General features: G+C 50.7%; 3 protein-coding genes across 7 annotated transcripts; all 3 read right to left on the bottom strand.

Annotated features, from left to right (window-relative positions):
- Positions 1 to 960: 960 nt before the first annotated feature.
- On the bottom strand, positions 961 to 5823 carry LIM2 (lens intrinsic membrane protein 2). The gene is made up of 5 exons (XM_032487964.1): positions 5751 to 5823; positions 4837 to 5017; positions 2796 to 2945; positions 1533 to 1667; positions 961 to 1307 (listed from the first exon to the last, which is right to left on the bottom strand). Exons 2-5 carry the CDS (start codon positions 5009 to 5011, stop codon positions 1246 to 1248), a joined length of 522 nt encoding a protein of 173 aa, XP_032343855.1. The 5' UTR covers positions 5012 to 5017; positions 5751 to 5823; the 3' UTR covers positions 961 to 1245.
- On the bottom strand, positions 5802 to 10822 carry C9H19orf84 (chromosome 9 C19orf84 homolog). Of its 2 annotated transcripts, XM_032487962.1 has the most exons (3): positions 10302 to 10822; positions 7855 to 7953; positions 5802 to 7082 (listed from the first exon to the last, which is right to left on the bottom strand). In XM_032487962.1, exons 2-3 carry the CDS (start codon positions 7887 to 7889, stop codon positions 6572 to 6574), a joined length of 546 nt encoding a protein of 181 aa, XP_032343853.1. In that variant the 5' UTR covers positions 7890 to 7953; positions 10302 to 10822; the 3' UTR covers positions 5802 to 6571. The 2 variants fall into 2 exon arrangements, with proteins under 2 accessions (XP_032343853.1, XP_014420343.1); XM_014564857.2 differs by lacking the exon at positions 10302 to 10822 and having other exon boundaries at positions 7855 to 7970.
- A 4148-nt stretch (positions 10823 to 14970) lies between these two features.
- On the bottom strand, positions 14971 to 23043 carry LOC102519870 (sialic acid-binding Ig-like lectin 10). 4 transcript variants are annotated; one of them, XM_032487698.1, is made up of 12 exons: positions 22575 to 22666; positions 21640 to 21914; positions 21170 to 21553; positions 20734 to 21018; positions 20374 to 20421; positions 20020 to 20283; positions 18697 to 18744; positions 18308 to 18565; positions 17938 to 18222; positions 17542 to 17623; positions 17275 to 17443; positions 14971 to 15706 (listed from the first exon to the last, which is right to left on the bottom strand). In XM_032487698.1, the coding sequence occupies exons 2-12, from the start codon at positions 21761 to 21763 to the stop codon at positions 15440 to 15442; spliced, it is 2214 nt and encodes a 737-aa protein (XP_032343589.1). In that variant the 5' UTR covers positions 21764 to 21914; positions 22575 to 22666; the 3' UTR covers positions 14971 to 15439. The 4 variants fall into 4 exon arrangements, 3 of the variants coding, with proteins under 3 accessions (XP_032343589.1, XP_032343587.1, XP_032343590.1); XM_032487696.1 differs by having other exon boundaries at positions 20020 to 20421; positions 22575 to 22671; XM_032487699.1 differs by lacking the exon at positions 18308 to 18565 and having other exon boundaries at positions 20020 to 20421.
- Between the last annotated feature and the right edge of the window lie 4782 nt (positions 23044 to 27825).

Here is a 27825-nt window from a genome sequence, read left to right as displayed (position 1 = left end):
ACTGTGATATTCTGATTTGGAATAAATATATATTGGGTCTTTGTCCTCATTTCTGGCCTGGATCTCCTAAAACTCTAGGTATTTCCTAAGTGCTGAGAGCGGTCAAGGTGTCTTTTGTTATGCCAATGAGGTGACTTTTGGAAAGCCCCTAGGTAACTGATGGATGGGGCCGGTTGCCAGGGGAACCAACCACACAATTAGAAACTTAGAACTCGCAGTCCCACCTGGTTGAGCTCTTGGGAGGAGAGAGAGGTTGGAGATTGAGTCCAGTCACCGATGGCCGGTGATTTAATCAATCCTCCTATGTAACGAGCTTTCCATAAAAACCCCCCAAAGGAAAAGGTCCAGAGAGCTTCCGGGTTGGTGTGCACATGCATTCTGGGGGAGAGTGGCCCCCTTGGAGAGAGCTTGGAAGCTCACACCCCTCCCCACTTCCCTCACTCCATGCACGCCTTCTATCTGGCTGTTCTGACTTACATCCTTTTATGTTGAGCTGGTGATCTAGTGGGTGAAATGTTTCTCTGAGTTCTCTGAGCAGCTCTAGCAAATTAATTAAGCCCATGGAGGTGGTTGTGGGAGCCTCCAGCCTGTTGCTGGTTGGTCAGAAGCACAGGTGACAAACAGGACCTGTGATTGGTGGCTGAACTGGGGGGGGCTGTGGGGTAGTCTTATCAGTCTGAGTCTTTAACTTGTCTGATCTGACCCCTTCTCCAGGTAGATAGTGTCAGAGTCGAGTTAACTGCTTGGTGACGGGAAGAAAACACACACCAGAACTAGACCTACACATCGGTTTCCTGGAAGTTGAACCTAGGAGGGCAGGGACTGTGTGGTTTACCTCTCTGCCCATCCCTACAGAAACGGGGTGGGTTGGGCTACTATAATGCAACCACCCGCCACCCCACCTACCACACTCACCCCTGTTTCTCTCCACCCCAGCCTCTCAGGGACCACACTTCAATAGTTTCAATCAGTTTTATTAGACTCCAGAAAGTCGTTCTAATGGATAACCCATTTCTCTAACAACCTCCCTGGTGGGTGGGGCTTTGGGTCTTCTCAACTGCCTCCACCAGGCCCCATTCTTGCTCCTTCCCTCTTGGGACACAGGAGTCAGGGGCCCCCACCCAGAGTCCGGGACCGAGCCCCCTCATGCCCCTAGGAATCAGGATTTCAGGCCTCTAGACCCTCCCCCTCCTCTTCAGTGACCTCACTTTAACTTCCAGATGAAGTTGGGGCATACATTTGGGCTCAGCGGGGAGTGGACAGGCGCCGACATTCATGCATCCGGTAGGCACACATGTAGAAAATTCCTACATGAGAAGAGACCCCAGTTGACCACCCACCACCCCCCTCAAGTTCTCCCAGCCCCATTCCCAGCCCAAGACCCCAACACAGCATCCCGTTTCTCCCTGGTGTCCTACAGGGCTTAGAGTCTGCCTTCTGGCTCAGTCCTGGGGGACTCCCCAGTATTTCACCCTCTTAAGTGCTTCCTGCTCTGCCACAGACACTGACCTTGCCACCCCCAAACCCAGTACCTGCAAAGAAGGTCATGAGCAGGGCTACCCAGCCCAGGATGTAAGACCAGGAAAAGCGCCAGTCCCCAAAGCGGCGACCGAGGAAGCTGACGGTGACTCCAGTGTAAATGGCCAAGGCCAGCAGGACAAAAAAGGCTGGAGAGAGAGGGCGGGGGGGGGGGTGTGGGTGGGAAAGGGGTGGATTTGGGTTTAGAGATGAGGGTGGAAATGAGATTGAGAAGGGGGTACAGGTTGGGTGGGTGTGGGTAGGGATATGGGTAAGGATGGAGGCTGAGTTGGAAGTGGGAGTAAAAATGAATGGGGAGCAGAGCTGGGTGGGGATGGGGCAGTGTTGTATTGTGTCACAAAGAACCTGACTGGTCTTTGGCTCCCGGGAGGGAAACTCAATCTTTGGAATTTTCTGAGTAATAGGAGTGTCTTTTGTTGTTCTTGAGCCTCTTGGATCACACCTGAGTTTATGTTGATGAGCAAAGATGACTCAGGATGGGAGACAATCACCAGAAGACCAACTGTGGGAATAGAGGGTTAGGGCTTTGAGCCTCCTGGTATCAGTCTAAACTCTGGAGAGGACAGGGGAGCTGGAGATTGAGTTCAGTCACGTGACCAATGATTAAATCAACCACGTCCTTGTAATGAAACTGCAATAGAAACTCTGAATGCTGAAGTTCACTGGAGCTTCCTGGCTGATGAATGTATGGATGTGCTGGGGGGTGATGTGCCCAGATTCTGTGGGGAGAGGGCATGGAATCTCCAAGTTCAGGACTCTGTCTGGCTTCATCCTGTGCATCTCTTTAGTTGGCTGGTCTTGAGTTGTATTCTTTATAATAAAACTGTCATTGCAAGCATCATGCTTTCCTGAGTTCTGTGAGATGCTCTAGCAAATTTTTTGGAAACTGAGTGGGTCCTGGGAACCCCTGAATCTGTAGCCAGTTGATTAAAAGTGCAGGTGGGCTGGGGACCCGACTTGCAGCTGAAGTAGGGGCAGTCTTGTTGGGAACCATGCCTTTAAACCTGTGGGGTCTGCTGCCAGCTCTGGGTGGTGAGTGCCGGACCTGAATGGCAGTACGCCTCGCTGGTGTCAGAAACGACTAGTATTAGAAATAATCACGAAGTTGTGGTTGGGTTGGAGGTGGGATTTGGATGCGGGTGGAGTTGAGAGGGAGAAGTAGGGAATGAAAGTGGTGTAGGGGGTGAGGACGGATTGGGGTTGGAGCTGGGCAGGGAGCTGGGGAGAGGGGTAGGCGTAGGGGGCAATACACTCACTGGAAGCGAAAAACATGATGCCTGCGGAGAAGGGCCGGGAGAGGCGGGTGAAGGTGGGCTGCTGAGCGAAGGCCATGATGCCCATGACGATGCCGGAGGTGGCACACAGGGAGGACAGGATCATGAAGGCCCGGGTGGCATTCCAGTATGCTGTGGGAGCACCCCAGGGTCACTGCCATGCCTCCCCCGCCCTCAGTGGTGAACGAGGCTACCTCTGAGGGCAGGGATGCCCTGCCTTTCTGTGTATCCCAGACGTAGCTCCTCCTTCGCCTCTGCAAACTCCCTCCTTTTTAAAAACTGGCAATGACTTTGGAAACTTTAAAAACACTATACATATACGTCTTCGGCTGGGTTTCGCCCCTGGGAAGCAAGCTCAGGACTCCTGCTCTAAGACTGGTGAAAAATTATGCCACTTATACAATTGATGAGCAAGTCAAACCAGTTGTTTGGACAAACACCCAAGAATCAGTCGGGGTGAGTTATGTCACTGAGGTTCTCAGTCTTGTGGTCAAGAAGCTGTCAGATGAACTTGAAGACCTCCATCTGCCGCGCTCTCTCCCCATCCCCAGCAGAGATAAGACCCTTGGGGGTCTTGGGGATGTCTCTTGGGGGTGTTCCCAGTCTGAAGCAGGAGGAATGGTAGAAGTGTGACAAGAAAGACAGCCAGAAATGAAAAGGATGTGTAAAGTCAGGCAGACTGCTTTGTGAAGCTGGAGGCCCACCACAAGTCTTTCCACTTCTCCCTGCCTCAGTTTACCCCAGCAAACAGGAAGGTTTAGGGAGATGAGGTACGCTAAGTCTCCTGCCACAGGCCTGTCACATCACAGGGCTCACCAAGGGTTGGCCACTCACCCCAAACCCCCCTCAAGAGAATTGGCTTTCTGAGGTCCAGTAACATGTCTTACTCAAAGACACAACGGGAGCACCCTCTTTGTGTTGCTGGGGCACCAAAGGGAGTTAATCCAGCCAAAACACTTAGAATAGCACATAAAACACAGTAACAATACATGTCAGTTATTATTATTATTACCGCCACTATTATTGGATACATATAATATAAAACATGATATACTATATATTATTAATTTATTAATGTATTATATAATGTATATTGTATAATATATTATGTAACACACTGTATATCTCTATGTATCTCTCTTTCCATATATACATATATTCAGTTGACCCTTGAACAGTATGGGTTTAAACTGCACAAGTCCACTTGCATGTGGATTTTTTTCAATAAACACATACAATACTACACGATCCGCGGTTGGTTGAATCCCCAGATGAAGAACTGCGGATGTGGAACTGAGAATATGGAACTATGGAAACGGAGGACTGACTGTGTGACTTGAGCATCCAGGGGTTTTGGTATCCACTGAGGGTCCTGGAAACAATTTTCTGAAGATACTGAGGGACAATTGTACATATATATAAATATATACCTATGTAGAAAGAGGTACATAGAGATATAAAATATATTATAATACTATATATTATATAATACAGATTGCAAGAGCCTTATAATGTAAGTACTTTTTTATCCCCCTTACAATATATAGTGTAATATATACATGTATGTACCTATATACACATATACATACACACATACACACATATACATATGCACATATATATTACATGGCTTAGCACACAGCAAGTATTTAAAAATATCTCATCCAGTATTAAGCAAATGTACGGTCCGTATCGCTTCTGTATCTGCCTGGTACCTAACAGAGCTCTTGATACATTGCAGATATTTAGAAAATGCTGTTCTGACACCCCCAGCCCCAGCTGAACCTGACCTCTATGTTCACCTCTCTACCCAACCTCTAAATCAGTACATCCTGTAATTGTACTAGGAAAAAAATACTGAAATCCCAATTCTGCACCTTTCATGCTGAGTGACCCTGAGCTGCACCCTTTCCCTCTCTGAGCCACAGGGTTCTACATTTGCAAAAGAGGTTGCCCTCTGGCTGTGAGGTTCCGCCCTGAAGGAGGCTCTGATTCCAGCCCAGACCCCGCCCCGGAGCCTCACCGATGCTCTCCGTCTGCAGGTAGCACTTGCTGCCCAGACAGTACCGCCACAGGCCCTGGTGAGCAAAGGCCCCTGACAGCCGGTACTGCATCCAGTGGTCTGTCGCTGTGGCCACCACCAGGAGGATGGTCCCCACCCAGGCACAGAAAAGGCCACCACCCATGAAGCTGTACATGGTGATCTGTGGGGAAGGAGAGAGAAATGAGGTCAGGAGCTGGAGTCCAGGGTCCTGAGGAAGGAGGGGACTGGGGTCTGGGACATGAGGTCCCAGGGAAAGGAAGAAGCTGGTCGCCCGGACCTTGGGTCTGGGGAGCAGAGGGAGCTAGTGATCTGGACTCCTGAGTCTGGGAGAGGAGATGCTGAGGATCTAGACCCTTGGGTCCTAGGGTAGAAAGGGGTTGGGCGCCTAGACTCCTAGGTCCTAAGCCAAGAAAGGGCTGGGCACTGGGATGCTAAGTCTTTGTGGAGAGGAGTGGGCCGGGGGCCTGGACTCCCAGGTCCTATATGAGGAGGGAGCTAGGGGCTAGGACCCCACCAAGTCCCCGGGAGAGGAAGGAGCTGGAGGACTGGCCACCTAGGTCCTGGGGGAGGAGGTCCCGTGCCTGGCACCTACCTGTGTGACAGAGCCTGACCTGAACCCTCCGTCTGCCTCAGCCCCTCTGTGCAGACTGAGCCTAGCCAGGTCACTGGCCTCTCTGCCTCCCGGGTCCCCCAAATCCCTTAAGCCTCCCCGCACAATGGCCCCACAGCCCAGTAGCTTCCAGCAGGCAGAAGTGCAGTGGTGGCAGAGGCCCCAGATGGAATTTGCTGAAGCAGGAATCCGGGTGCTCCCTCTCCACAGCCCCTGGCCCCACTGGCCTCTCTCTGTCACCCTCCCAGCGACCCTCCCACCCCCTCTCACAGGCCTCACTCACGGCACCCACTAGGTCCGCCCAGCTGTGTTAAGCACACACAGACACAAGACATAGGGATGCTCAGCCATTTATTGTTCAAGCCGGTTCCTCACCACCCCCACCCCCAGGGCAGGAAATGGGGTGAGGGCTGCAGGTGTCTAGAGAGGTTGGGCCAATGGGGTTCTTTGCAGGTGGGGTCACCAGGCATGTCACACTTGGGACAGGAAGGAGGTTGTGGACCAGGTGGGGCTGGCAAGCGTTGAAGACCGGGGAGGGGGTGTTTGGGGGGCTGGAGTTTAGGTGAAGCTAAGGATAAGGACTGGGCTGGCCTGAGGTAGATGGGGAAAGAGGATGAGGGAGCTGGGAAGGAGGGAGGCTGGGGTGGAGACGGGATAAGAACAGGACAGGAATGACTGTGTTGGGAAGCATGGTACTGAGAGCGTGCATGGATGGGATGGGACCAGTAGAGCAGGCAGGAATGCCTTCTGGGTTAGGAATGGGGTTGAGGATGGGCTGGAGGAGCCCTGGGTGTTGAGAGTGAGGTGAGGGTTGTCGCTGTAGTTGGGGACGGTGTCAGGATTGAGAAGAGGTTTCAGTACAGGTATGAGGTCCAGGGTTTTTGTTTTGGTTTTTGTTTTTTGTTTTTGGCTGCTTTGGGATCCTAAGTCAGGTCCGAGTTTCACCAGCTGACTCAGAGGACCCACTTCTGAGGCTGTGGTTTTGGGGGGAGAGGGATGGGAGTAAGATGTTTCTTGGGTTATCTCTGGCAGGGCTAAGGTCACCCTCCTGGAGACCCTCAAGGGGCCCTTCCGGAGTCAGGGTTGTACAGGACCCTCAGGCCCCTAGTACTCTGCCTCCCAGTCTTCTGCAGGTGGTGTCTCCAAGGGAGGCTCCAGACCTTGAGTTTCCTTCTTCCCATCCTGGGCAGGTGGTGTTGATGACGGCGGTGTTGCTGGTGGATTCTTGGGGCCAGCCCTAGAGCCCTCCATCCAACCCCTCTCTGCCTGCTCAGCCCTCCCAAGTCCCCATCGTCGCTGTCCCTGGCCCCGGCCTGGCCTGCGTCGGACCTCCCAGCCCCCTCGACCTCTGTACGGCCTTCTGGCAGTGCCTTGCGGCGGTGGGGAAGTGCAGGGGCAGGAGGGCAAGGACTGTTGATAGCTGTAGGCCCCCATGAGGGCACTGTGCAGGAGGTAGGAAAGGGCATCCAGACGGATGGGGACGGTGACAGAGGCCAGGCTCTCGGGGAGCCCCAGGTGGGCTGGATCTGGGGTGCCCAGGAGAGAAGGGTGCAGGGCTGGAAAAGGTGCAGGCGGCCATGACTCGGTCCCAGGTGATGGCAGGGACAGGTTGTTCCTGGAATGACAAAAGGACAGGTGAGTGGGTCTCACTGTCTGCAAGTCTTCTGTGCTTCTCCCTGGAGTCCATTTCTCCCCACTCTCAGTACTGAGTCCACCTCTGACTTCTCTCTCTCTTCCCATCTCTTTACAGACAGACAGGCAAACAGCGCTGCCAGAACTTAAGCATCCGACAGAAGGCGGTTCCACTTCCAGGCTGCCTCCCTCATGGTGTGTCTGGGCAAACCATGGTCCCATTCCCAACCTTTACACTTCATACCGAAGGATGGCTTTTCGAGGTATCAGAGGTGCCTGTCAAAGGGCTGGGGCTGGGAAGTGTTCAATAAATGCGGGCAATGATTATTTCTCCAGCCCTACAGCTGTTCCTGGCATCTTCAATTCTCCTGGTTCCTTCTTGAAAGTTCTCTCTGTTCCACACATACCTGTTTCCAGCTCTCTATTTCTAAGTCTCTAGCTCAATTCTGTCACCAAGATCCTCTAAGATTCTGTTCCTATGTGATGATACCCGAGACTTTTAAAAATTAATTTTTAAAAAAATTTAACTTTGGGGGGGGAATTAGGTTTTTATTTATATATTTTAATGCAGGTACTGGGGAACGAACCCAGGACCTCGTGCATGCTAAGCACGCGCTCTATCACGGAGCTATACCCTCCCCCCACCCCCAACCCGAGACTTTTTTTTTCTGACACTCTCTGGGTCTGCTCAACTCTCTCTCCGATTTTCTGTCCCTTCTCTTTCTGGGGAAAGGGGAGTGCCTTGTGTCTCTCACCTCTCTGGCATGGTCCCTTCCTTTCGTTGTTCCATCTTCACAAGTCTTTTCTAGCACCTTCGACTGGATTTCTCCAGGGCCCAGAGAGTGGGGCGGGGTCTAAAAGAAAGTGGGCGGGGCCTTGTTAGAAGGGGCGTGGCTTGTGGGCCGCGCAGAGCCTCGGGAAAGCGTGCAGGGCTGGGTTCTTGCGGTTGCGATTCCTCAGCTCTGCGTATCTCAGGTCGCAGCCCCCACCTCCCCGAAATCCAGGAGCCCTGCATCTGAGCTCCGTCCTCCCTCAGACCCGGGAGCGCAGGCCCTTCCTCCCTCAGATCCAGAAGTTCTATCCGCTCCTCTCTCTCCACCTCTGTTTCTGGGCCTTGTCCTCAGGGGGGCCTGATGGTATTTTTTAGGGCTAAAGGGACATTTAGGGAAATCTGGATATCTGGACACTCCGAGTGCAGAAGGTTGAGTAGACAGGCTGGGAATCTTAGGGGCTGGATTCCATTCTAGGCCATGTCTCTGACTTACTTTGTGAGCTTAAGTCCTTCTAGTCTCTATGCTTTTGAGAAATGAGGCTAACATTACCTTCCAGGTTTATGTGAGGTTTAGAAGACGTATCACGTGTGTAAAGTAGTCACCACATGATCTGGACTATGACGGTGAGCCTTAACCAATGAGAGTTACTTATTGTTATTGCCTGGTGGTGGTGGTAGCAGTGTTGAGAAGCAATAGCCATTCTTTTATCTATTCATTTAAGAAATATTATTCAGTGCCTGCGATAGGCCAGGCCCCAGGCTGGACGCTGGGGATCTAGTCCTGGATGAAACAGACACATGGTGGTGAAACTCACATGCTAGGAGAGAGACAGACCGGACCCAAATAGTACATTTCCTATGTGAATGAGAACTGTGAAGATGTGAAGACAAGGCAAGGGGACATAGAGGCACAGAGGCAGGGGGTTATTTTAGATAAGACGGTTAGGAAAGAAGCTGTGGGCATGAGTCAGCAGATCTGGGAGGTGAGTATTTCCAGCCGAGAGGCCAACAAGTCCAAAGAGCAAGCATAGTTGTTGAATGTCCCCTTTTTCTCTATTCCAGAATCCAATGCAGAATCCCACTGAATCCTCTCCTTAGTCGCCTCTGGTCTGCAGCAGGTTGCTCAGTCTCTCCTTGTTTTTCTAGTCTTGACAGCTCTGAGGAATACTAGTCAATTTTATAAAAATAGCAGCCTATGTTAATGAATAATTCTAATTTATTTAATCCTCATTTTACAGACGATCAAACGTGCCTCAGAGAGGCAAAGTAAGTTACTCAAGGTCATAGAGCTAGTAAGTAGAACCATGGGATTTGAACCCCAGTTCCAGAGCCTGCACTTTAAATGGAGACATACGAATGAGCCAGATTGTATAGTACCTTGTGAGCTGCAGTGAAGACTTTGGTCTTTCTTTCTTTATTTCTCTCTCTCTTTTTTTAATGCTAGAACTTTGAGATGACTTTGAATATTTGTCAGCAGAAGTGTGATATAATTTGATTTATGTTTTAAGAAGGGCACTGCGTCTGCAGGTTGGGGAATAGATTGTACAAGACTGGAAGCTGCCATTGTCTAGGCAGGGGCGGTGGTGACTCTAAGGAGGGTGGGGGTAGTGGGGATGGGAAGATGTGAATGGGTTTATGATGTGTTTTGGAGGGAGAACCATTAGGACTTGCTACAGGACTGCTGGAGGTAGTGGGGAATCACAACATCCCACTTTAAGAATGAGAAATCCAAGAGACTAGCTTTCACTTTCTGAGTTCTCTCGAACCCTTATAATGCTGGTGACCTGAGGTGATGCAGAACCAGTATCTGCCCTTGAAGGGCTCTCGGTTTTAAGGGGTAGGGAATAGAAACGGAGAGAGACTGTAACTAGGGTAATCAGAGCCTGGACACAGGGAGGAACAGAACTGTGAGATCCCGAAGCAGGTTAGATGTTGCCTGGAGGCAAGGAGGTGGAGAGTAAGATTGGGGACCCGGAAAACATTATTGCTTCCTTGCAAGGGTCGGGGTGGGGCTGGTCGGGGAGGGTTTTTTTTTTTAGAGGAGGTGGCCTTTGGACTAGGTCTAGGGTAAGTGGTTATTTGATGTAGAAGAAACGGTGCAAGCAAAGGCCAGGTGGCTGGAATCGAAAGATTTTTATCAAGAAGGCTGGCTTTCCTTTCCTGGCGACTGTGATTAGCATGTAGGTCTCATTTCTCCGGTTACGTCCTATCCCAAAGAGGGAGCTTATGTCAAACAGGGATAGGAAATGAGGGTTCGAATCCTGGCTCCGCTTCTTACTAGCGTGTGACCGAAAGCAAGCTGAATCTCCGTTTTGCTCGAGATAGCGCTTACTGCTCAATTCCAGCGTAACAGCATTGCTTCTGGTTTTGTTTTATCATTGTTTCACCTATTTATTCCATCAGGGTCCTTCCTCCTCACTTACCACGTACCTGGCCCTTTAAGGCCCTCCTTCCTACGATAGGAGGGCGGAGGCGGGATCTTGCGTCTCTAAGGAAATGCCCTTTACCCAGCTTCCAAATTTGACAGGCAAGTTTTGAAAAGTGACCAATCAGCTTGTGCGTCGGGAGGGAGCGAAGCTTCTGATTCGCGGGGAACGCTGGCAGAGAACGCCCGGTTTTTCTTGCGTATACAGCGCGAGACGTCATCCCCGGCTCTGATTGGCGGGTGAGCTCGCGTTGTTTCCAAGTCTCCTCCTCCGGCAGCTAAATCCTTGGGCTAGCATCCTCTCTCTTTTATTGGCTGCGTTTCTCAGCGCAACCTTCGCTCTCGCCTTCTGATTGGCTGCCCTCTTTCCGCGCCTTCTCCAAGCTGTAACTGATGATTTTCGTCCCGGCCTTTGGAGGTCTCTTGTCGGTTCTCAGTCGCGGTGGCAACGTCCCTGTCCGAGTAGAAGCAGCCCAGGCCTGGAGATACTGAGCGAAACCTGGAGGGGAGAGGAGCCCTCCAGGCTGAGGGGCTCCCGACTAGGGAGCCTCATTGCCCTTAACCAGCGTTAAAACCAGCCTCTTCCTTACACTGCCCCCTACAGGCCTCGGACCGTTAAAGTCCCAAGATTCGATCTTCAGGGCCTCCCCAGCCCACAGGGCTCACGGATTCCCTTAAGTGTCCCTCCCTTCCACTAACGTCCCCCTGCAGGAGACGCCCTGGGGACCCTGCTCTCTCCCTTGAGCCTTACCCACTCTTTCAACCTTTCCATCTTAAGGCCCCTTACGTCTTGGGGGCTCCTCTTTCCCATCCTCACCCTTATATCCTCTTTCTCCCCTCCACCCATTTCTCCCACCTCCAGGAAGTCATCCTCTCCTCCCTTCCTTGGAGAATCTCCCCACTGTAGAGGTTCTCATCTCACTGCTCCCCTCCCAGCCCCTTGAAGGCCTGGGGATCACCTTTGGACTTTGACCCAGGAGTTACACTTTATTCCTAACCACCTCTTGTTTCTTGCCCCCAATCCCCTTGGGGGGACCTTGGGAATCCTAAAGCCTCCAAAGACCGATCCGGCCACATGGTTAGGATTCCCATACTTAATCCTCTAACTTCTAGACCTTTCAGGATGGAAACTGGGACCTCCCCACCCTAAGGAGTGCATTCTCCCCTCTTCCTAGCCCATTCTCTTTTCTTCTAGGCCCACCATTCCCCTGGGATGTCCTTGAACCCTGCAGGTTTGAGGAGGGTGGCCAACCTAAGGGCCCTCACTCGTTCAGGAATCCCCAGGTGTCCTTCAGTATCCAGGGAGGGTCGTCTCCAGGGATATCTCTACCTTCACATCCCTATTCCTTCCTCTTCCTTTCCCCAGTCCTTAGAGCTCAAACCCTCACTGTCATTCTCCCCTTCTCCCAATCTTTTCAGTTTGGTTTTTTTTTAATTGAAGTAGAGTCACTTTATAATGTGTGAATTTCTGGTGTACAGCATTATAGTTCAGTCATACATATATGTACATATATTTGTTTTCATATTCTTTTTCATTCAGGTTTTTTAATGGATTCTTTTGAAATTTAGGAGGTTGTCCTTAAGCCACCCCACCCTCTCAAATACCCCCGCCTGAGGGCGTTCTCTGCCAGTTCCTCCTCTGCTGAGTTCCTTACCCCTTAGGCATCCCACTGTCTCCCTAAGGTCTCCCCCCTCACTGCCAGCTCCTTCACACTCAGGATACCCCCAGGACGTCCACCATAAAGGGGTCATCCCTGCCCTGTGAACCTTACTCTTCCTTTTCAGGTACTCCCCTCTCACAGTTAGCCGCCTCTCTTCATTGTCCAGAGGACTAAAAATTCAGGGATTATCCCCTGGGCCTCTCCTTCCTTTGGAATTGCCCCATCCCCCTTTGACATACACTTGGAACAATCCTCGTTTTCATCTTCCATTTTCAGAGTCACCTGCATTCAGTGGGTTGCCTGGTCACTTTCAGGGCTTCCCCACATTTTGAGAACTTCCCCACACAGCACCTCCAACTCAGTGACGGTCCCTTCAGCCTCAGAGCAGAAATTACTTTCTAGGTTCAGACGGTGATCTTTAGGGTCTCCCTCAGCCTCGGAGGTTTTCCTCACCCCAAGGGCTTCTTCCTTTTACACACTCCCCAAAGGCCCAGCATCACTGTCTCCATCAAGAACTTCACTTTCAAGGCCTCTTTCTAGGTTCCCCCTTTTCTTCCAACCACCAGCTTTGAGAGTCTGGAGGCCGAAGGACTAAAGATCACTTAGACACGTTCACTTGCATGAACTCATTTAAATTCTCATAATCTTTTTAACAGATTTTAAAAGTGCTCCTTGTGTTTGGTATTTAAAACCGTGTGGCAGTGTGACAGTAAAGGAGAAACACACAGGCGTGTTCTCCCTTACAGTGTGGTAGAGCAGGGTCTCAACTCTCCTGCCAAGAAACAGAGAGCTCCATTAATTAGAAAAGATTCACACACCCCAGTGTTCACAGAAGCACTATATACAACAGCCAAGACACGGAAACAACCTAAATATCCATCGACAGATGACTGGATAAAGAAGTTGTGGTATATATATATGTGTGTGCACTGAGATACTACTCAGCCATAAAAAAAGAATGAAATAATGCCATTTGCAGCCACATGGATGGACCTAGAGATTATCGTACTGAGTGAAGTGAAGTCAGAGAAAGCCAAATACCCTGTTATCACTTATATGTGCAATCTAAAATATGACACAAATGAACTGATTTACAAAATGGAAACAGACTCGCAGACATAGAAAACAAATTTATGGTTACAAAATGGGAAGAGGGAGAGGCATAAATTAGGACCTTGGGATTAGCAAATGCAAACTACTATGTATGAAATAGATAAACAATAAGGACCTACTGTATAGCACAGGGAACTGTATTCAGTATCTTGTAGTAACCTATAATGGAAAAGAATCTGAAAAAGAATATATATATATATTCTGAATCACTCTGCTGTCCACCAGAAATTAACACATCCTTGTAAACCAACTATACTTTAAAAAAAAAAAAAAAACCAAGGTGCCTAGCATCCCAAGGTGGGGGAAAAATAGAAAAAAATCCAAGAAATCTCATCGGACTCACCCACCCAAAGCCTCACATTTTTGCTCCACAAGAGACCTAGTGTTTTGATACCTGCCACTCAGAGTCCCAGCCAGGGTTAGCCAGAGAAGCAGCTTCAGCCAACAAGAGGCCACTACTGTGACCAGTTAGGTTGAGTCACTTGTCCCCAAACCTGTCCCTTCTCTAGGCCCCAATACTTTGGGAAACTGGGGGTATGTCAGGAACAACTGGTCTCCCTCTCTTTTCCAAGGGGTCCAGTCCCAGCTTAAACCTCCACTGGCTGGAGATGAGATCTGAACTGAGTTTGAGGTGAAGATTTAAGGCCAGGCTGAGTTTTAATAATCAGAGCTGACTGGAGAGTTGCAGAATGTCCAAGATCCTGTTAGGGGATGAGAAAAATTTTGACAGAGCATGATTAAGTCAGAAATCAGAAATGTAGAATCATTTTATAGTATACCTCCTGGAGTTGATAGTCTCCAGTTAACTGGCTATAAAGAGTATCTGGCAGTGCAGAAAGTCCAAGTCAGCTGACTCCCAGCCTGTCCTTTCTGTAGCTGTGTTCATCCACACACGCCTTTCCCCAAGAGGACTGGACTGCAATACTCTCCCTCCCCCTCCCTCCAAGTCCCAAGCCGTTATTGCAGAAGTCAAGACCTTAACACACATATTTCACAGTTATTGACCCCTGGCCAAACCTGGTGCCTTAGCAACACAGTTCCACAATCTCCCAGGTCAAACAAACTTTGAAGGATTGTTCTCATGCAAGATGCAGGGGCAGAGGCAGGGAAACAGAGACCCCACCAGCATCCTCCCCACTCCGAGTCTATTAAAAGGAATTTGGGGACCTGCAGCGCTCATCACTTTTGGGTCCTATCTGAGTTTGAATTTCACTTCTGCTATTTTGTTATGTGACCTTAGGCGAGACCCTGTCCCTCCCTAAGCACCCCACCTATAAGATGAGGCAGTTGTTCAAACTACCGGGTGTAAGTGGTAGAGAGCATTTGACCGCAAAATACAGAGTGTAAAATAAATAATCAGCCAGGACGTACTGGGTAACACAGGGAATATAGCTAATGTTTTTTAAATTAAAAAAATTTTTGTTAGTGGGGTAGATAATCAGGCTTATTTACTTATTTATGTTCGGAGGCGGTACTGGGGACTGAACCCAGGACCTCATGCATGCTAAGCATGTGCTCGACCCCTTGAGCTATCCCCTCCCCCACTGCCTTCATCTTAACACTTGGGGAAATCGAGGCTCCGAGAGGGAAAGTCACTTGCCTACACTTACTCTGGTTAGTAAGTGGTGGAATCTGGACACAAGCGTGAGTGCTTTGTCCTTTCCATATACTGCACCTGCCAGAACCCCTTATCAGGCCCGCTCTGCTCATCAAGCCACCAGGAGCCAATATAGGGTTGTGACCAAAAGCCTGGGCTCTAGAATTGAATCTTACTAATCATGTGGCTTTGGATATGTCTGTAACCTTTTCATGATTCAGTTTACCCAACTGTATAATGGAGATAAGATCTGTATAAAGGAACCCTGGTGGGAGGGGGGAGAGTATAAAGAATGAGCATGGCTGTGTTCCAATAAAGCTTTATTTAAAGACACTGCAATTTGAATTTCATGTCATTTCCATGCATCACAAAACATTCTATTTTTTCCCCCTCACCATGTAAAATGTAAAAAACCCTCTTGGCTCACAGTTGGCATGGAAACAGGCCAGACCTGACCTGCGAGGTTGGCTTGCCAACCTCACAAAGATGATCTTTAAAGGCCCTCCCACCTTTGAGAAACTGAGACTGTGAGTCACCAGCAAGGGTGAGGCCTGGGTTTGTCAGAGGAAAAGCTTTTCCTTGCTGCTCAGAATAGTGTTATTTGCAGAAAGCCACTCTGGAGAGTTTTGTCAAGCTGGTCCAAAATGCTAGGGTCTGGGATGGGATGAGTCAGCCTTGAGGATTAAAGAGAGAAAAGGAGACACTACAGTTCTTCTCAGGTGCTCTCCCTTTCTCCCTGGCCTGGATCCCAGTCTTACAGCCCAGCAGACCCTCAATGGAGCTGGATTTCTGCATAGTCCGAGTGGGCATCCTTGGACCCCTGAGTCTCCCAGGGCCTGTGGCCTGGAAAGTTGAGGACAGCATAATGGAGCTCCTCTTGGTTGTTCTCATACTCTGCATCTTGAGTGGAGGCTTTGGGTCCTGGACAACTGTAGGAAATGTAATAGGGCTGCTTCTGCTTATGCCTGGATTCCTGGGGGTGAGCATCTGGCGGAGGGGGCCGGGAAGGACTGCTTGGATTGGCTTTCCGTTTCTGAGCCTAAGAGAAAGATGGCCATCACTCGTTCACTCATCCCTTCAACAGATGCTTGAACACCTACCACCCACCAGGCACTGGTTGAGGAACTGGGATCACATCAGGCAGTCAGTAAAACAAAGTCCCTGCCCTCTCGGGGCTGGCCTTCCCTCCCGGGGCAGGAATAAACATAAACACATTAAAAAAAAAAAAAAAAAACCCCACAAGTGTATTGTTTAAGCCTGCCAGCCTGTGGTTCTCTGCTATGGCCACCCTAGCAAACTAAGGCGGGCAGACTGGTGTAACCACCGCCGCAAGATACAGAAATGTTCCATCACCACAAAGAGCTCTTTCCATCCCGAACCCCTTGCCACTACTAACCTGTTCTCCGTCTCTACAATCTTGTCATTTGAGAGTGTTATATACTTGGAATCCTGTGTATGCGACCATTTGAGACTGGCTCTTTTTTTTTTCACTTTTTTTTGGGGGGGTCCCTAAGCTCTATCCAGCCAGCTATATATCATTTGTCCCTTCTGATTGCTGAGTAGTATTCGTGGGGGGAGATGTACCTATTTGGGTTTTAAAACGATATCAGATAGAGAGAACTTGACCTGATGAACAGGCAAGAGTGGAAGCTGAGAGGACACACAGAAGGTGGCCATGGTGTCCAGGTGAGAGCTGTTGGAGCGCAGACTAGGGAGAAGGGGGGAGAAGTGGTTTGAATGGATTTTAGAGATTTGCTGATGGATTGATTGTGGGGTGACAGAGGAAAGAGGAATAAGAGATGATTTAAGGCTTTAGGCTCAAACAGCCAGGTGCTGTTTGCTGAGATGCAGAGGATGAAGGAGAAGGGTTAAGTGGTACTCAGTTTGGTTTTGGACAGGCTAAGTTTGAGATGCCTATTAGACACCCAGATGGAGAAGCTACCTAGACAGTTGGCTATGAGTCTCAAGTTCAAGGGTGAGTCTGGAAGACATAAATTTTGGATTCGTCAGCATATAGATGTTCTCTCCTGAATATATCCAGCATTTATTGAACATTTGCTAGGTGCCAGGTACTATTCTAAATGTTTTACAGGTAAAAAATGAAGATGTTGAATATATCTAGAATGATCCTAGGTGATTGGTACGATTATTATTCCCATTTTACAGTTAAAGAAACTGAGGCACAGAGAAGTTAAGTGACTTGTCCCAGAACACACAGCAACGAAAGCAGGAATTAACCCAGGCAGGCAGACTTCAGAGCCCTGCCCTTAATCAACACCAGGACATACTGCCTCTCAGTGATATTAATCACTGTGACACCATTAATTATAATTAGTAATGTCCTTGGTGGTGGTAATGGAACAGCTGCTACATATTGAGCACTAACAGATGTCATAATCCTCAAACCAAGTCTCTAGGAGGAAGAAATGGAGGCATAGAGGCAGGGAGTGATTTGGTCAAGGTCTCATAGATAGTTAAGTGCCAGAATCAGGATTTGAATCCTATACCCAGATTTCCCCTGTGATGTCTCTCAGGCAAAGGGTGGGGGCCGGGCTGGGGAGGAGCGGGTACAGGAGTCAGAGAAGGGGAAGAACAAGCACCACTCACTAGGAGGCCAGGTTTAGGGATCACGTTGATGTAATCCAGAATCGTGCTCCTCCGTGAGAGTCTGGACCGCAGAGTCTCTCCCGGGGCCGGGGCCGCCGGGGCCGCCGGGGCGGCCGGGGCCGGGGCCGGAACCTCTGCCTGGGTCCGTTTCTTCCGCAAAGTCTTCACGCTGAGGAAACACCCCGCAGGTGTGGGTCCTGGCCCCGCCCCTTTCCCGGACCTCCGATTCCCACCCTCCATCCGTCCCTGCTCCCGCCCCTAACTCACGCGATCGGGATGAGGCAGAGGAAAAGGAGGGTCATAAGGCCAATTGCTACAAACACTCCCTTGGAGAGAAGTTTCTTTTCACCTGCACAAGGAAACCGCGCAGCCTTCTCAGCCTTTCCCGTGCACGCGGGTCCTGGCGTCCACCCGCCACTAGGCGCGCAGGCTGCCGGCTCCCATTCCAGAGGTTTTACCTGCAGTCCCTTCCCATTGACTTCTTGGGAACTCCGCTGCACCCCAAGCCCAGGTGTCAGGCTTTCCAATTTAAAGTCCCCCCTCTGCAGCCCCAGCCATAGGCACTGGTGTCCTAGTTCCTAGCTCCTGCCCCAACCACACACGGAACCCTGTCCCTGCCCCGCTCAGTCCCCGCCTCCACGGGACGTCTAGTTGCCCCCTGACCTGGCAGCAGCAGGACCCTGGCGCTCTGGGCCCCGTGGACATTCTGAGCCTCGCAGCTGAGGCTGAGGCCAGAGCTGAGCCCCTCACTGAGGCTCAGGGAGCTGTTGGCCCAGGGCCCAGCCGAGCTGGAGTTGACCATGTAGGAGGCGTTGCTGGAGGTCCCCTCCAGCAGCCCCTCCCCTAGCCGCCAGCGCAGGGAGGGGGCCGGCTGGGCCCGGGAGGAGCAGCTGCAGTGCAGACCCTGGTCCTCCCAGGAGCAGGAGGGTCCCAACAGCTGTGGGGGGTCTGTGGGGAGGGAGGAGAAGGGTCAGCAGTCCCTCTTCCCTCCCCTGGACCCAGGTGTCCTGCCCCCAGTGGTCCCCACACTCACAGACCACAGAGAGGCTCAGAGAGAGATACTGGGAGCCCAGCGGGTTCTGAGCTTGGCAGGTGAATTCTCCTTCGTGCTCTGTTTGTATCTGAGGCAGTTCCAGGACCCCAGGGTCTGAGGGCTGGGAGGGGCTCAGAGTCTGTCCCCCTCGGGCCCAGCTCAGCCGGGCTGGGGGGTTGCTGTGAGTGACACAGAGCAGACGCAGGCTTTGGCCCTCCAGGACCACAAGGGATGTGCCATTCCTGAAGTTTTCCAGGACTGAGGTGGGGGAGAGGCAGGACAGATGCACAGCTGAGGGTAAGGGGACCCCCTCGCCTGCCGATATTCCAGATGCCTGGGCCCCCAATTTGGCACTGAGATGCCCTGGTTCCTCTGTCCCCCTTTCCTACCTGTCCTGTTTGCTTGGGAGACCACCACTCTCAGGTTCTCTGGGGCATCTGAAACAGAGATAGGGCGCTGGCTCTAAAGTGGCCGGGACTTTCAGGTCTGGGCAAAGTGAACGTCCCTGGGGATGAAGGGCTGGTAGGGGGCAGGGAGGACTGACTCACCCACAGAATGACTCAGTGCTGAGAGACCCAAGGGAACAGGCTGGTGGGAAGGGAGGGTCCCTACGACATTGTGATTTAGAATAGAAATAGATATTTGGTCTTTGTCCCTATTCCTGGCACAGAGCTTCTAAAACTCTCGGAGTTCCTGAGTGGTCGGTAAGAGTGATAAAAGCCTCTTGTTATTCATAACAAACCCCTTGCAATCACCCCTGAGTTTATGTTAATAAGGTGACTTTGGAAGAACCTAGGGTGGGGGAGCGGGCTGGTTGCCAGGGCAACCAACCAGTGATTAGAGGGTTAGAACTTCCAGCCGTGCCCTGACCTCTGAGGAGGGGAGAGGGGCTGGAGCTGAGTTCAGTCACCGATGGCCAATGATTTAATCAATCACGCCTATGAAATGAAGCCTTCATAAACTGCCTTCCCCAAGATGGGGTTTGGAGAGCTTCCTGGTTGCTGAACACATGGAGATTTGGGGAGAGTGGTGCCCGCGGAGAGGGCGTGGAAGTTAGGTGCCCCTTCCCTGTATCTTGCCCTATGCCTCTCTTCCAACTGGCTGTTCCTGAGTTATATTCTTTTATAATAAACTAGTGATCTAGTAAGTAAAATGCTTCCCTGAGTTGGTTTTTTTTTTTTGCACTTTAAATTTAATTTTTTTAAATTGAGGTACTAGGGCTTGAACGCAGGACCTCAGGCATGCTAAGCACACACTCTACCGCTGAGCTCTGCCGCACCTCCTCCCCTCCTCTGGGTTCTGCGTGCTGCTCCAGGCAAGTGATCGAACAAGGAGGAGGTCATGGGAATATCTCCAGCCTGTTGCTGGTCGGTCTGAAGCACAGGGGACAACCTGAACTTGCAACCGGCTCTGAAATGGGGGCGGGGCCAGTCTCATGGGACCGAGCTCTTCCCCTGCGGGACCTGATGCTCTCTCCAGGTAGACAGAGTCAGAACTGAGCTGACTTGTAGGACATGCTGCTGATGTTGGAGCATTGCTTGGTGGTGTGGGAAAATCTCCCACATCGCAGCTGGAATTGGAAACCTTAATCCCTTAGGCCCCGGGCGGGGGGAGGGTTCTAGTTCTCCCTAGAGCTCTGCGACCCGGTCCTGGGTCCCTTTCCTCCTCACGTCTCCCCCTCCCGAAGCCAGGTCCCAGCTGATCACACTCACACTGCACAGAGAGGTCCAGGCTGCGGCTCTGAGCGCCAAGCCTGTTCTCGGCTTGGCAGGTGTAGCGGCCTGCATCCTCAGCCTTCACCCCCGGCAGCACCAGCTCCAGGGTTCTGGAGCCGGAGGGGTGGGACCAAGAGAGGACTCTGTCCTCCAGGGACCAGCTCAGGGTGGCGAGGGGCAGGCTATCAGCGGCACAGAGCAGCCGCAGGAACTGGCCTTTCTGGACTTCCAGATGTGGGCTGTTTCCCCACGGCTCCAGGGCTGCAGAGAGAGAGGCAGAGAGAAAGCAGAAGGGCTGCAGGAGGACCACCATTCCCCCATGCCCCGACACCTTCAACAGGCCCTTGGTACCTGACACATTGGCCCGGGAAGTGCTGACAACCAGGTCCCTGGGGGCGTCTGCAACAAGATGGAGAGCTGGCTTTGGGGAGGAATGCTGACTTCCTCCTCACCAGAGAAAACTCCCTTGGGGAAAAGAAAGTGTGACCATCCTCCAGGAAGACGAGAGACATGAGTGCCAAAGATGCGCTTGTGGACAGGGGACCAGGTGGCACCCCCACTCCCCTCCCAGGGTGGGGGCAGCATCGTGAGACTCCACGCCTTCCTCTCTGAGGCCTGAGAGGTGCCCAGCATCGCCCCGCTGCATCGCCCCATCTCCCCATCCCCCATGCTGCTTGCACACCCTGATGTCCCTCCCGCCACCAAACTCACAGGCCACGCTAAGTCGGACCGTTTTCTCTGTGCTCACACCCTTTCTGGAGAAGTCCACTCGACAGGTGAGCTCAGTGCCGTGATCCTGGGGTCTGGGTGTGAGGGTGAGCGCTGAGAAGTAGGAGGTCCTTGGCCCTGCCCCATGGGAGGAGACGGCAGCCCCCGTCCAGGAGAAAGTAGGGGCTGGGCATTCCTCGATGATCCGGTTAAACACACAGATGAGTGTCACCTGGTGCCCAGGCTCTAGGGTCTCTGGTATGTAGACCTCTGGCTTCTGTGTCAGGGCTGGGATGGAGGGACAGAGACTGGGATCCGAGCCCCAGATGGTCACCCGTGGTCCATTCCCCATAGTCCCTCCCCAGTTTGAGAAGCAGAAGATGGCGAGGGAGGGGGAGGGGGATGTCCCACCCCACTCCAGCTGAAGCTGGTTCCATACCTGTCACCTCTAGGTAGAACATGTTCTCCTTGAAATTATATTGGACATAACTGCCTCTCTCCAACCGAAAGAAGTACGATGCTGCGTCCTCCATCTGTACGTCTCTGATCAGCAAAGAGCAACTCTGGCTGAGATTGCCAAGGAGCTGGAATCGGCCCTGGGTGTCTTTTCGCACCTTTTGGTCTGGCTTGTTTGTGGCCACTGGTGGATCAGTGTGTGTGTTGGCCGGGTCTCTGAACCAGTAGCCGTGAGCTGGGGTGGCGTGAGTCCAGCCTCTTGGAGGATAGGTGATCAAGGAGCAGGACACGACCACGCACAAGCCTTCCTGCACACTCACGAACTTCGGCACTTGCAGCTGGAATTTGGGGTACAGAGCCCCTGACCCTGGGGGGAGTCAGAGGCTCAAGCTGTAATCCCAGCCCCACACCAGCCCCCAACCCGGACCCCTGCCGGCCCCGCCATCCACTCACCGCCCCACAGCACAGCCAAGAGTAGCGGCAGGAGCATCTTGGACCTGCTCTGGGGCAGGACGCTGTGGCTGGCCTTAGGCACTGGCAGAAGGCGGAAGCTGAGCCCCGGGGGGTACTGATGCATGAAATGAGCTTCTGATGCTCAGGCCCACAGACTCCCTCTCCTCTTCTCCATAACTCTCTTCAGCCCCATCTGGCCCATTTGAACTCATTCTTTCCTAGGGGGCCTGCCTGGCGCTGGGGCTCGCTGAGCTGGTCTCCTTCCGAGTCATCTCCTGGGGAGGGAGGGAGTGGAAGGTCTGTATCTGGCCTTGGGGCTTGGCTCTAGGTGGGTGGAAGGTGGGGGCTCTCCCACTGGGCTCTAGGTCGTTGGAGAAGCAGAAGTGAAAGTCCCCAGGTGGCCCTGGTGGTGGGGGCGGGTGCAAGGCAGGGTGGATTTCTGGGAAGGAAGGTTGGGGGGTGGCATAGGGCTGCTCTCGCCAGGTCAAAGGCAGGATGCTCAGTTAAAATTGGCTTTCAGATAAATCATACTTTTTTTTCCCCCAGTATAAGTCTGTCCCCAGTATTGCATGCAGATGTGCTAAAATGATTCGTTGTTTAGATCTGCAATGCAAAGTTAACAGGGCAGCTTGCATTTTTATTGGCAAAATGTGGCCACCCTAGGCTAGTCTCAGTCCCACCCCTTCACCCTCGCTGGTGGGCTCTCCCACACATGGTCACCCAGGAGCAGCCACCCTCCAAGCCCTTAATCTGCTTCCCAGTCTCCTCTTCTTCCGTCACACAGTTGGACAACACACACTTGTAACACCCGTTGTGCTAAGAACACAAACATCCAGAGGTGATGCTGACGGTGGGAGTTTTGGGTAATGCAAGGGGAGGGGGTCATGGAGTGGGCAGGATAAACTCCCCCAGAAGTTGACTGTTGTTCCCCTCACCTTGAAATAACGCTCTGTTTCGGCCACTGTGAGACACTGGGCTTGCCCGCTCGACCTCCATGCCCCTGGGACCTTGTGTGCGGCAGGAGTCAAGCCATCTAGGGGAGGGTATGTAGGTAAATCAGACACAGTGTCTGACCTCATGGGGATCCAGCCTGGTAAATGAAGTTCCTTAGAAACAGACAGACACCAGGTGCTCATAAATGCCCCACCCCCCACCTGCCCAGACAGATGTTCCTGACGGGCCCAGGGGAAGTCAGGAGGGGCCCCCTGGAGGAAGTTACCTGAAGCTGTTTCCGTCCTCGAATCCACTGTATTAGTCTGCTCGGGCTGCCATAATTAAACACTACTGAATGAGCAGCTTAAACCACAGAAACATATTACTTCACCGTTCTGGAGGCCACAAGCTCAAGATCAAGGTGTCAGCAGGGCTGGTTTCTTCCAAGGCCTCTGCTTGACGTGGAGACGGCTGTCTTCTCCCTGCCTCTTCACCTGGGCTTCCCTGTGTGTGTGTCTGTGTCCTTTACAAGGACCCCGGTCGCATTAGACTAGGATGCTACCCTACGACCTTACTTCAACTGAATTATCTCTTTAAAGACTCTATCTCCAATTATCAATAAAGTAAAAGGACAACGCACAGAATGGGGAAAAAATTTGCAAAATAAAAGACCCCATCTCCAAACACACATTCTGAGATACTGGAGGTTAGACTTCAATGTGTGAATTTGGCGACAGGGGGAATACAATACAGCCCATAACATCCACCCTCCTCTTTACTCTGATCCTCTGTCCCTGCTGCCCAACCTGGGCTTTCTCTGGGAAAAGCAGGTTCCCCTCTACCAGGGGAGCTCTAGCGTCAAGGGCATCACACTCGTCACTCCCGTCGTCCAGTTCACAGAGGAAGAGAAGGGCCTCTCCCAGGGAGGAGTGAGAGGGAGGGAGCTGGGGACTTGCCCTAAGGAGCTGACAACTGAGGTCCCAAACCCCAAAGCTCAGACCCAGCCTCCCCTCTGCCTCTGAGCATCGCTGTGCCTCTGTGGGGCTCACGGGAACAGGAACCAGGAGGGCAGTGATGTCTCAGTCCTGTGGGTTTCTCCAACAGAAACGGTGCCCCATCAGCCAGGAAAGGGAGAGAGGACCCTCTGCTGTCCTGGGGCTGAAAGATACCAATCCGTGACTCCCCATTTCCTCCAGGCTAACCCAGAGGTCTCACACCCCACATCGATGAATGTGGGCCACCCTCAGGATCAGATATGCCTTCAAACCTGAGAGCTGATCCTGAGATGTGGAGGTGAGGAAGCCCCCTGAACCAGGCGAGGATGGCTGGGCAGCTCTATGTCCATAGCCAGGTGGCCTGAGAGAGGTGGAAACAGAGTGGCACCAGGAGACCCTTCAGTGACCCCACTTGTGGACCAAACCTTCCCCTTCTGGAGACAGCTGCCAAGACATTCCTGGAGGTGGTTCTGAGACCATCAGCTCCCCTCCTCTGCTTTCCCGGACACCCTGAGGGTTCTTAGGGGTTCACCCTCTTCACAGGAAGGGTTCTTCAAGGACCCAACCTTTATTACTGACCATCCTGCCCATCCTCGTCTGATTGTGCCTCCATCCCTCCATCACTCAAACTGTTCTGTCAAGATCACCAAAGATCTCCAATGGCTAAAACCCACAGAGATTTTCTACTCTCATCTCACTTGGATGCCACCCTCTCTGTAGCATTTCATGTGCTCAATCACCCACTCCTTCTCGAAACACTTCATTCTGGCTTCAGTGTCACCTAGAGCTGCTATCTTGCTCAAGTCCAGGGGCACCATCTGCACAGTCTGTGTGAAGGCACCTACCGAAGTCAGGTTGCACGTAGCATACAGAGGACACCATACTGCTGACAGATTCACCTTGACAGAGAATGACTATCCAGGTCCGTGCCACCATCATCCCACATCTGAATGAGACAAAAGCTACTGATGATCAGCCCTGCTTCTATTTTTGCTTACTCCCTAGTGCCCTCTCAGCACAGCAGCCAGGGTTATTTTTTAAATATAAATCAGACCAAGTCACTCTCTTACTCAAAGTCCTCCCATTATATTTAGGAGAAAATGCAACCTCGCCATAACCTATGGAGCTTGACCTGATGTAACCCCCCGATGACCCACCCCCAAACTCGCTTTCAACCCACTTCACTTCTGCATTCCCACCAGCGATCCCCACTTTGTTTCTCACACCGACCAAGTTTGTTTCCACCTCGGGAATGTGACCCTTGCTGTTCTGTCTTGCAGGAACGTTCTTCCTGTAGCTGGTTCCTTCTCACTTTCTCAGCTCAAAGACCTCTCTTTTGAGAAGTCTTTTCTGACTTTACAACCAAGTCGTCCCAACATTTCCCCATCTGTGCACTTTTCTGAGTCTTTGATTATTTCGTTGGCCTCTGAACTTCCCACTTTTCATCAATGTGACCAGAGCACTTCCCCCCTTTACTTTGCAATTGCCTTCTCCTTTAAGCCGCCGTTCCCCCACCCTTGGCCAGACCACAGACTAGCCGCTACCTGAGTCCTTGAGAATCTTATTTGGTCGTCCTCACACCTATCTTCTCTGCCTAAGAGTGCTCAGATTTTCTCTGAGTTTATTCTTTAAAAAAAAAAAAAAACAGTCTGGGAAAGAGGGGAGGGTATAGCTCAGTGGTAGAGCGCATGCTTAGCATGCACAAGGTCCTGGGTTCAATCACCAGTACCTCCATCAAAAAAATAAATAAAAATAAATAAATTACCCTAATTACCTCCACCTCCAAAATAGTCCTTCAGAAGAAAAAAAGTTTTTTAATTAAATAAATAAATAAACCTAATTACCCTCCCCCCACAAGCAAACACAACTCTCCAAGCCTCTGGTCTCCCTTTCTCATTCAACAGATGTTGGGCACATGCTCTGTCTCTGTCCCTGAGATCATGAAGAAGGCAAAGGTAGATACTGAGAGAAAGTGAGATCGGGGTGGGTGGGTATCAGGTGGGAGAGGTTGGCGGAGGGGAGAGAGGTAGACAGGTAGGTAGGCCGTTCAGGATTCTGCCCTGGGAGCGGTGCTGGGTGTGGGTCTGAGGACTGGACTCAGAAGGGACGAGTGAAGGTCAAATAGGCAAGCATCCCAGTGGTGAATGAAGAGTCCGGGTCTGGCTGTAGTTGAGACCCTCAAGGTGCTGAGGAGCCTTTGTTGGGGGAAGGGAGTAATCAAGACATTCCCTGACCAGCGTCTTCTCTGGATGCACCTGTCCCAGTTCCCTTGCATAGCGCTCGTGCTGCAGTTCAGAATTCTGCCTCCAGGGGGCGCTCCATTTCCCTAGCATAGACTGACCCTTGTGCCCCAGTCACCAGGATCCGTGCTGTCCAGAGTTTTGATCCGACTGCCCTTCTACAGGGGATATTTCTCAGATTCTGGACACATTTGAAAATGTTGCTCGTCCAAAAAGGCTGCATGCATTCTCAATGCACTTACAAATCATGATTCTGCCCTTTTCATTGCACTGCAGTACAAACTGGTTTCTGCCAGGGGAAGCGTATCAAAGTAATCTGTCACCGCAATCATCCCACTTCCCTCACTGCAAACTCACCCTTCCTCAAATTTAAATCACTTCAATATCTTATCCAGAGAAAATTCTAATTCGAAAAGACACATGCACCCCAATGTTCATAGCAGCACTATTTACAATAGCCAAGACGTGGAAATACCCTAAACGTCCATCGACAATTAGATAAAGAAGATGTGGTATATATATACAATGAAATACTATTCAGCCATAGAAAAAGAATGAAATAATGCCATTTGCTGCAACATGGATGGACCTGGAGATCATCATTCTAAGTGAAGTATGTCAAACAGAGAAAAAAATACTGTATGATATCACTTCTATGTGGAATCTAAAAAAAAAAAAAAAAAAAAAAAGATACAAATGAACTTATTTGCAAACCAGAAATAGACTATCACACATAGAAAACAAACTTATAGCTATCAGGGGGAAGGTGGTAGGAAGGGATAAATTGTGAGTTTGAGATTTGTAGATACACACTACTATATATAAAATAGATTAAAAAAAAAAAGGACCTACTATATAACACAGGGAACTATATTCAATATCTTGTAGTAACCTATGAAGAAAAAGAGTGTGAAAATGAATATATGTATGTATATGGATGACTGAAACATTATGCTGCACACCAGAAATTGACACAACATTGTGAAATTACTATACTTCAATAAAAAAGAGTGCAAGTTAAAAAAAAATTTTTAAATAAAGAGTAAAGTAGCCCCTGCTGGCAACGACAGCCAGGCCCCGGTGTTCCCCTATTGAACAGAAATGATTTTAAAAGGACCTGAGACTGGTAGAGAGCATAGCTCAAGGGGTAGAATGCATGCTTAGCATGCACGAGGTCCTGGGTTCAATTCCCAGTACCTGTCCCCAAAATAAATAAACCTAATTACCTCCCCCTCAAAAAAGATTTAAAAAAATAAGTAAAAGGACCTGACACCTGACAAAGCCGCTCTGTGACTGTGATGAAACAATAGGAGTGATACTTGCTGTAGTCACGTCTCAATACAGACCCAAACAGGAACACTGTCTGAGACACAGAGTGACCAGATACCCCTTTATCTATAAATGGCTGCTGATTATTTACCAATTACAGCTCCAGCCTTTGCTACAGACTGCTTGCTGTGTGCCTCTCTCTGACATTCATACGTTGAAGCTTTAACCCCTGATATAATGGTATTTGGACATGGTGCCTCTAGGAGGTGATCATGTCATGGAGGTGGAGTCTTCATGAATGGGATTAGTGCCCTTATGAAAGAAACCCCTCAGAGCTAGCTCCTTATCTCTTCCACTGTGGGGAGACACAAAGAGAAGACAGTGCCTATGAACTAGAAAGATGGCCCTCATCAGACACTGTTGTGCCAGTGCCTTGATCTTGGACTTCTCAGCCTTCAGCAGTGTGAGAAATAAAAAAGTTTTTATAGCACCGTGATTCTTTAACTTTATTAATTTAATTTAATTTTTAAAATTTAAAAAATTTATACAAGTTTAAAGGTAATTTCCTTTACAGTTATTATAAAATAGTGGCTATTTTCCCCGTGTTGTACAATACATCCTTGAGCCTGTCTTACACACAATAGTTTGTACTCCCATTCCCTACTCCGGTGTTGCCTCTCCCCACCTCCCTGCTGGTAACCACTAGTCTGTTCTCAATATCTGTGAGTCTGCTTCTTTATTTGTTATGT

The sequence above is a fragment of the Camelus ferus genome, chromosome 9, assembly GCF_009834535.1.
Source record: "Camelus ferus isolate YT-003-E chromosome 9, BCGSAC_Cfer_1.0, whole genome shotgun sequence".
Taxonomy (NCBI): domain Eukaryota; kingdom Metazoa; phylum Chordata; class Mammalia; order Artiodactyla; family Camelidae; genus Camelus; species Camelus ferus.
This window is presented reverse-complemented; position numbering and strand designations above follow the sequence as displayed.

Coding starts and splice junctions, on each gene's coding strand:
- C9H19orf84 (XM_032487962.1), bottom strand. CDS start 7,889: ATGGAACAACGAAAGGAAGGGACCATGCCAGAGAG. Junction 7,083..7,854: donor GAAGGGACCATGCCAGAGAG/GTGAGAGACACA, acceptor TTGTCATTCCAG/GAACAACCTGTCCCTGCCAT.
- LIM2 (XM_032487964.1), bottom strand. CDS start 5,011: ATGTACAGCTTCATGGGTGGTGGCCTTTTCTGTGCCTGGGTGGGGACC. Junction 2,946..4,836: donor CCTGCAGACGGAGAGCATCG/GTGAGGCTCCGG, acceptor GTGCTCCCACAG/CATACTGGAATGCCACCCGG. Junction 1,308..1,532: donor GCTCATGACCTTCTTTGCAG/GTACTGGGTTTG, acceptor CTTCTCATGTAG/GAATTTTCTACATGTGTGCC.
- LOC102519870 (XM_032487696.1), bottom strand. CDS start 21,763: ATGCATCAGTACCCCCCGGGGCTCAGCTTCCGCCTTCTGCCAGTGCCT. Junction 21,019..21,169: donor GTTCTACCTAGAGGTGACAG/GTATGGAACCAG, acceptor CCTCCATCCCAG/CCCTGACACAGAAGCCAGAG. Junction 18,223..18,307: donor TCTGAGCCTCTCTGTGGTCT/GTGAGTGTGGGG, acceptor CCCTCCCCACAG/ACCCCCCACAGCTGTTGGGA.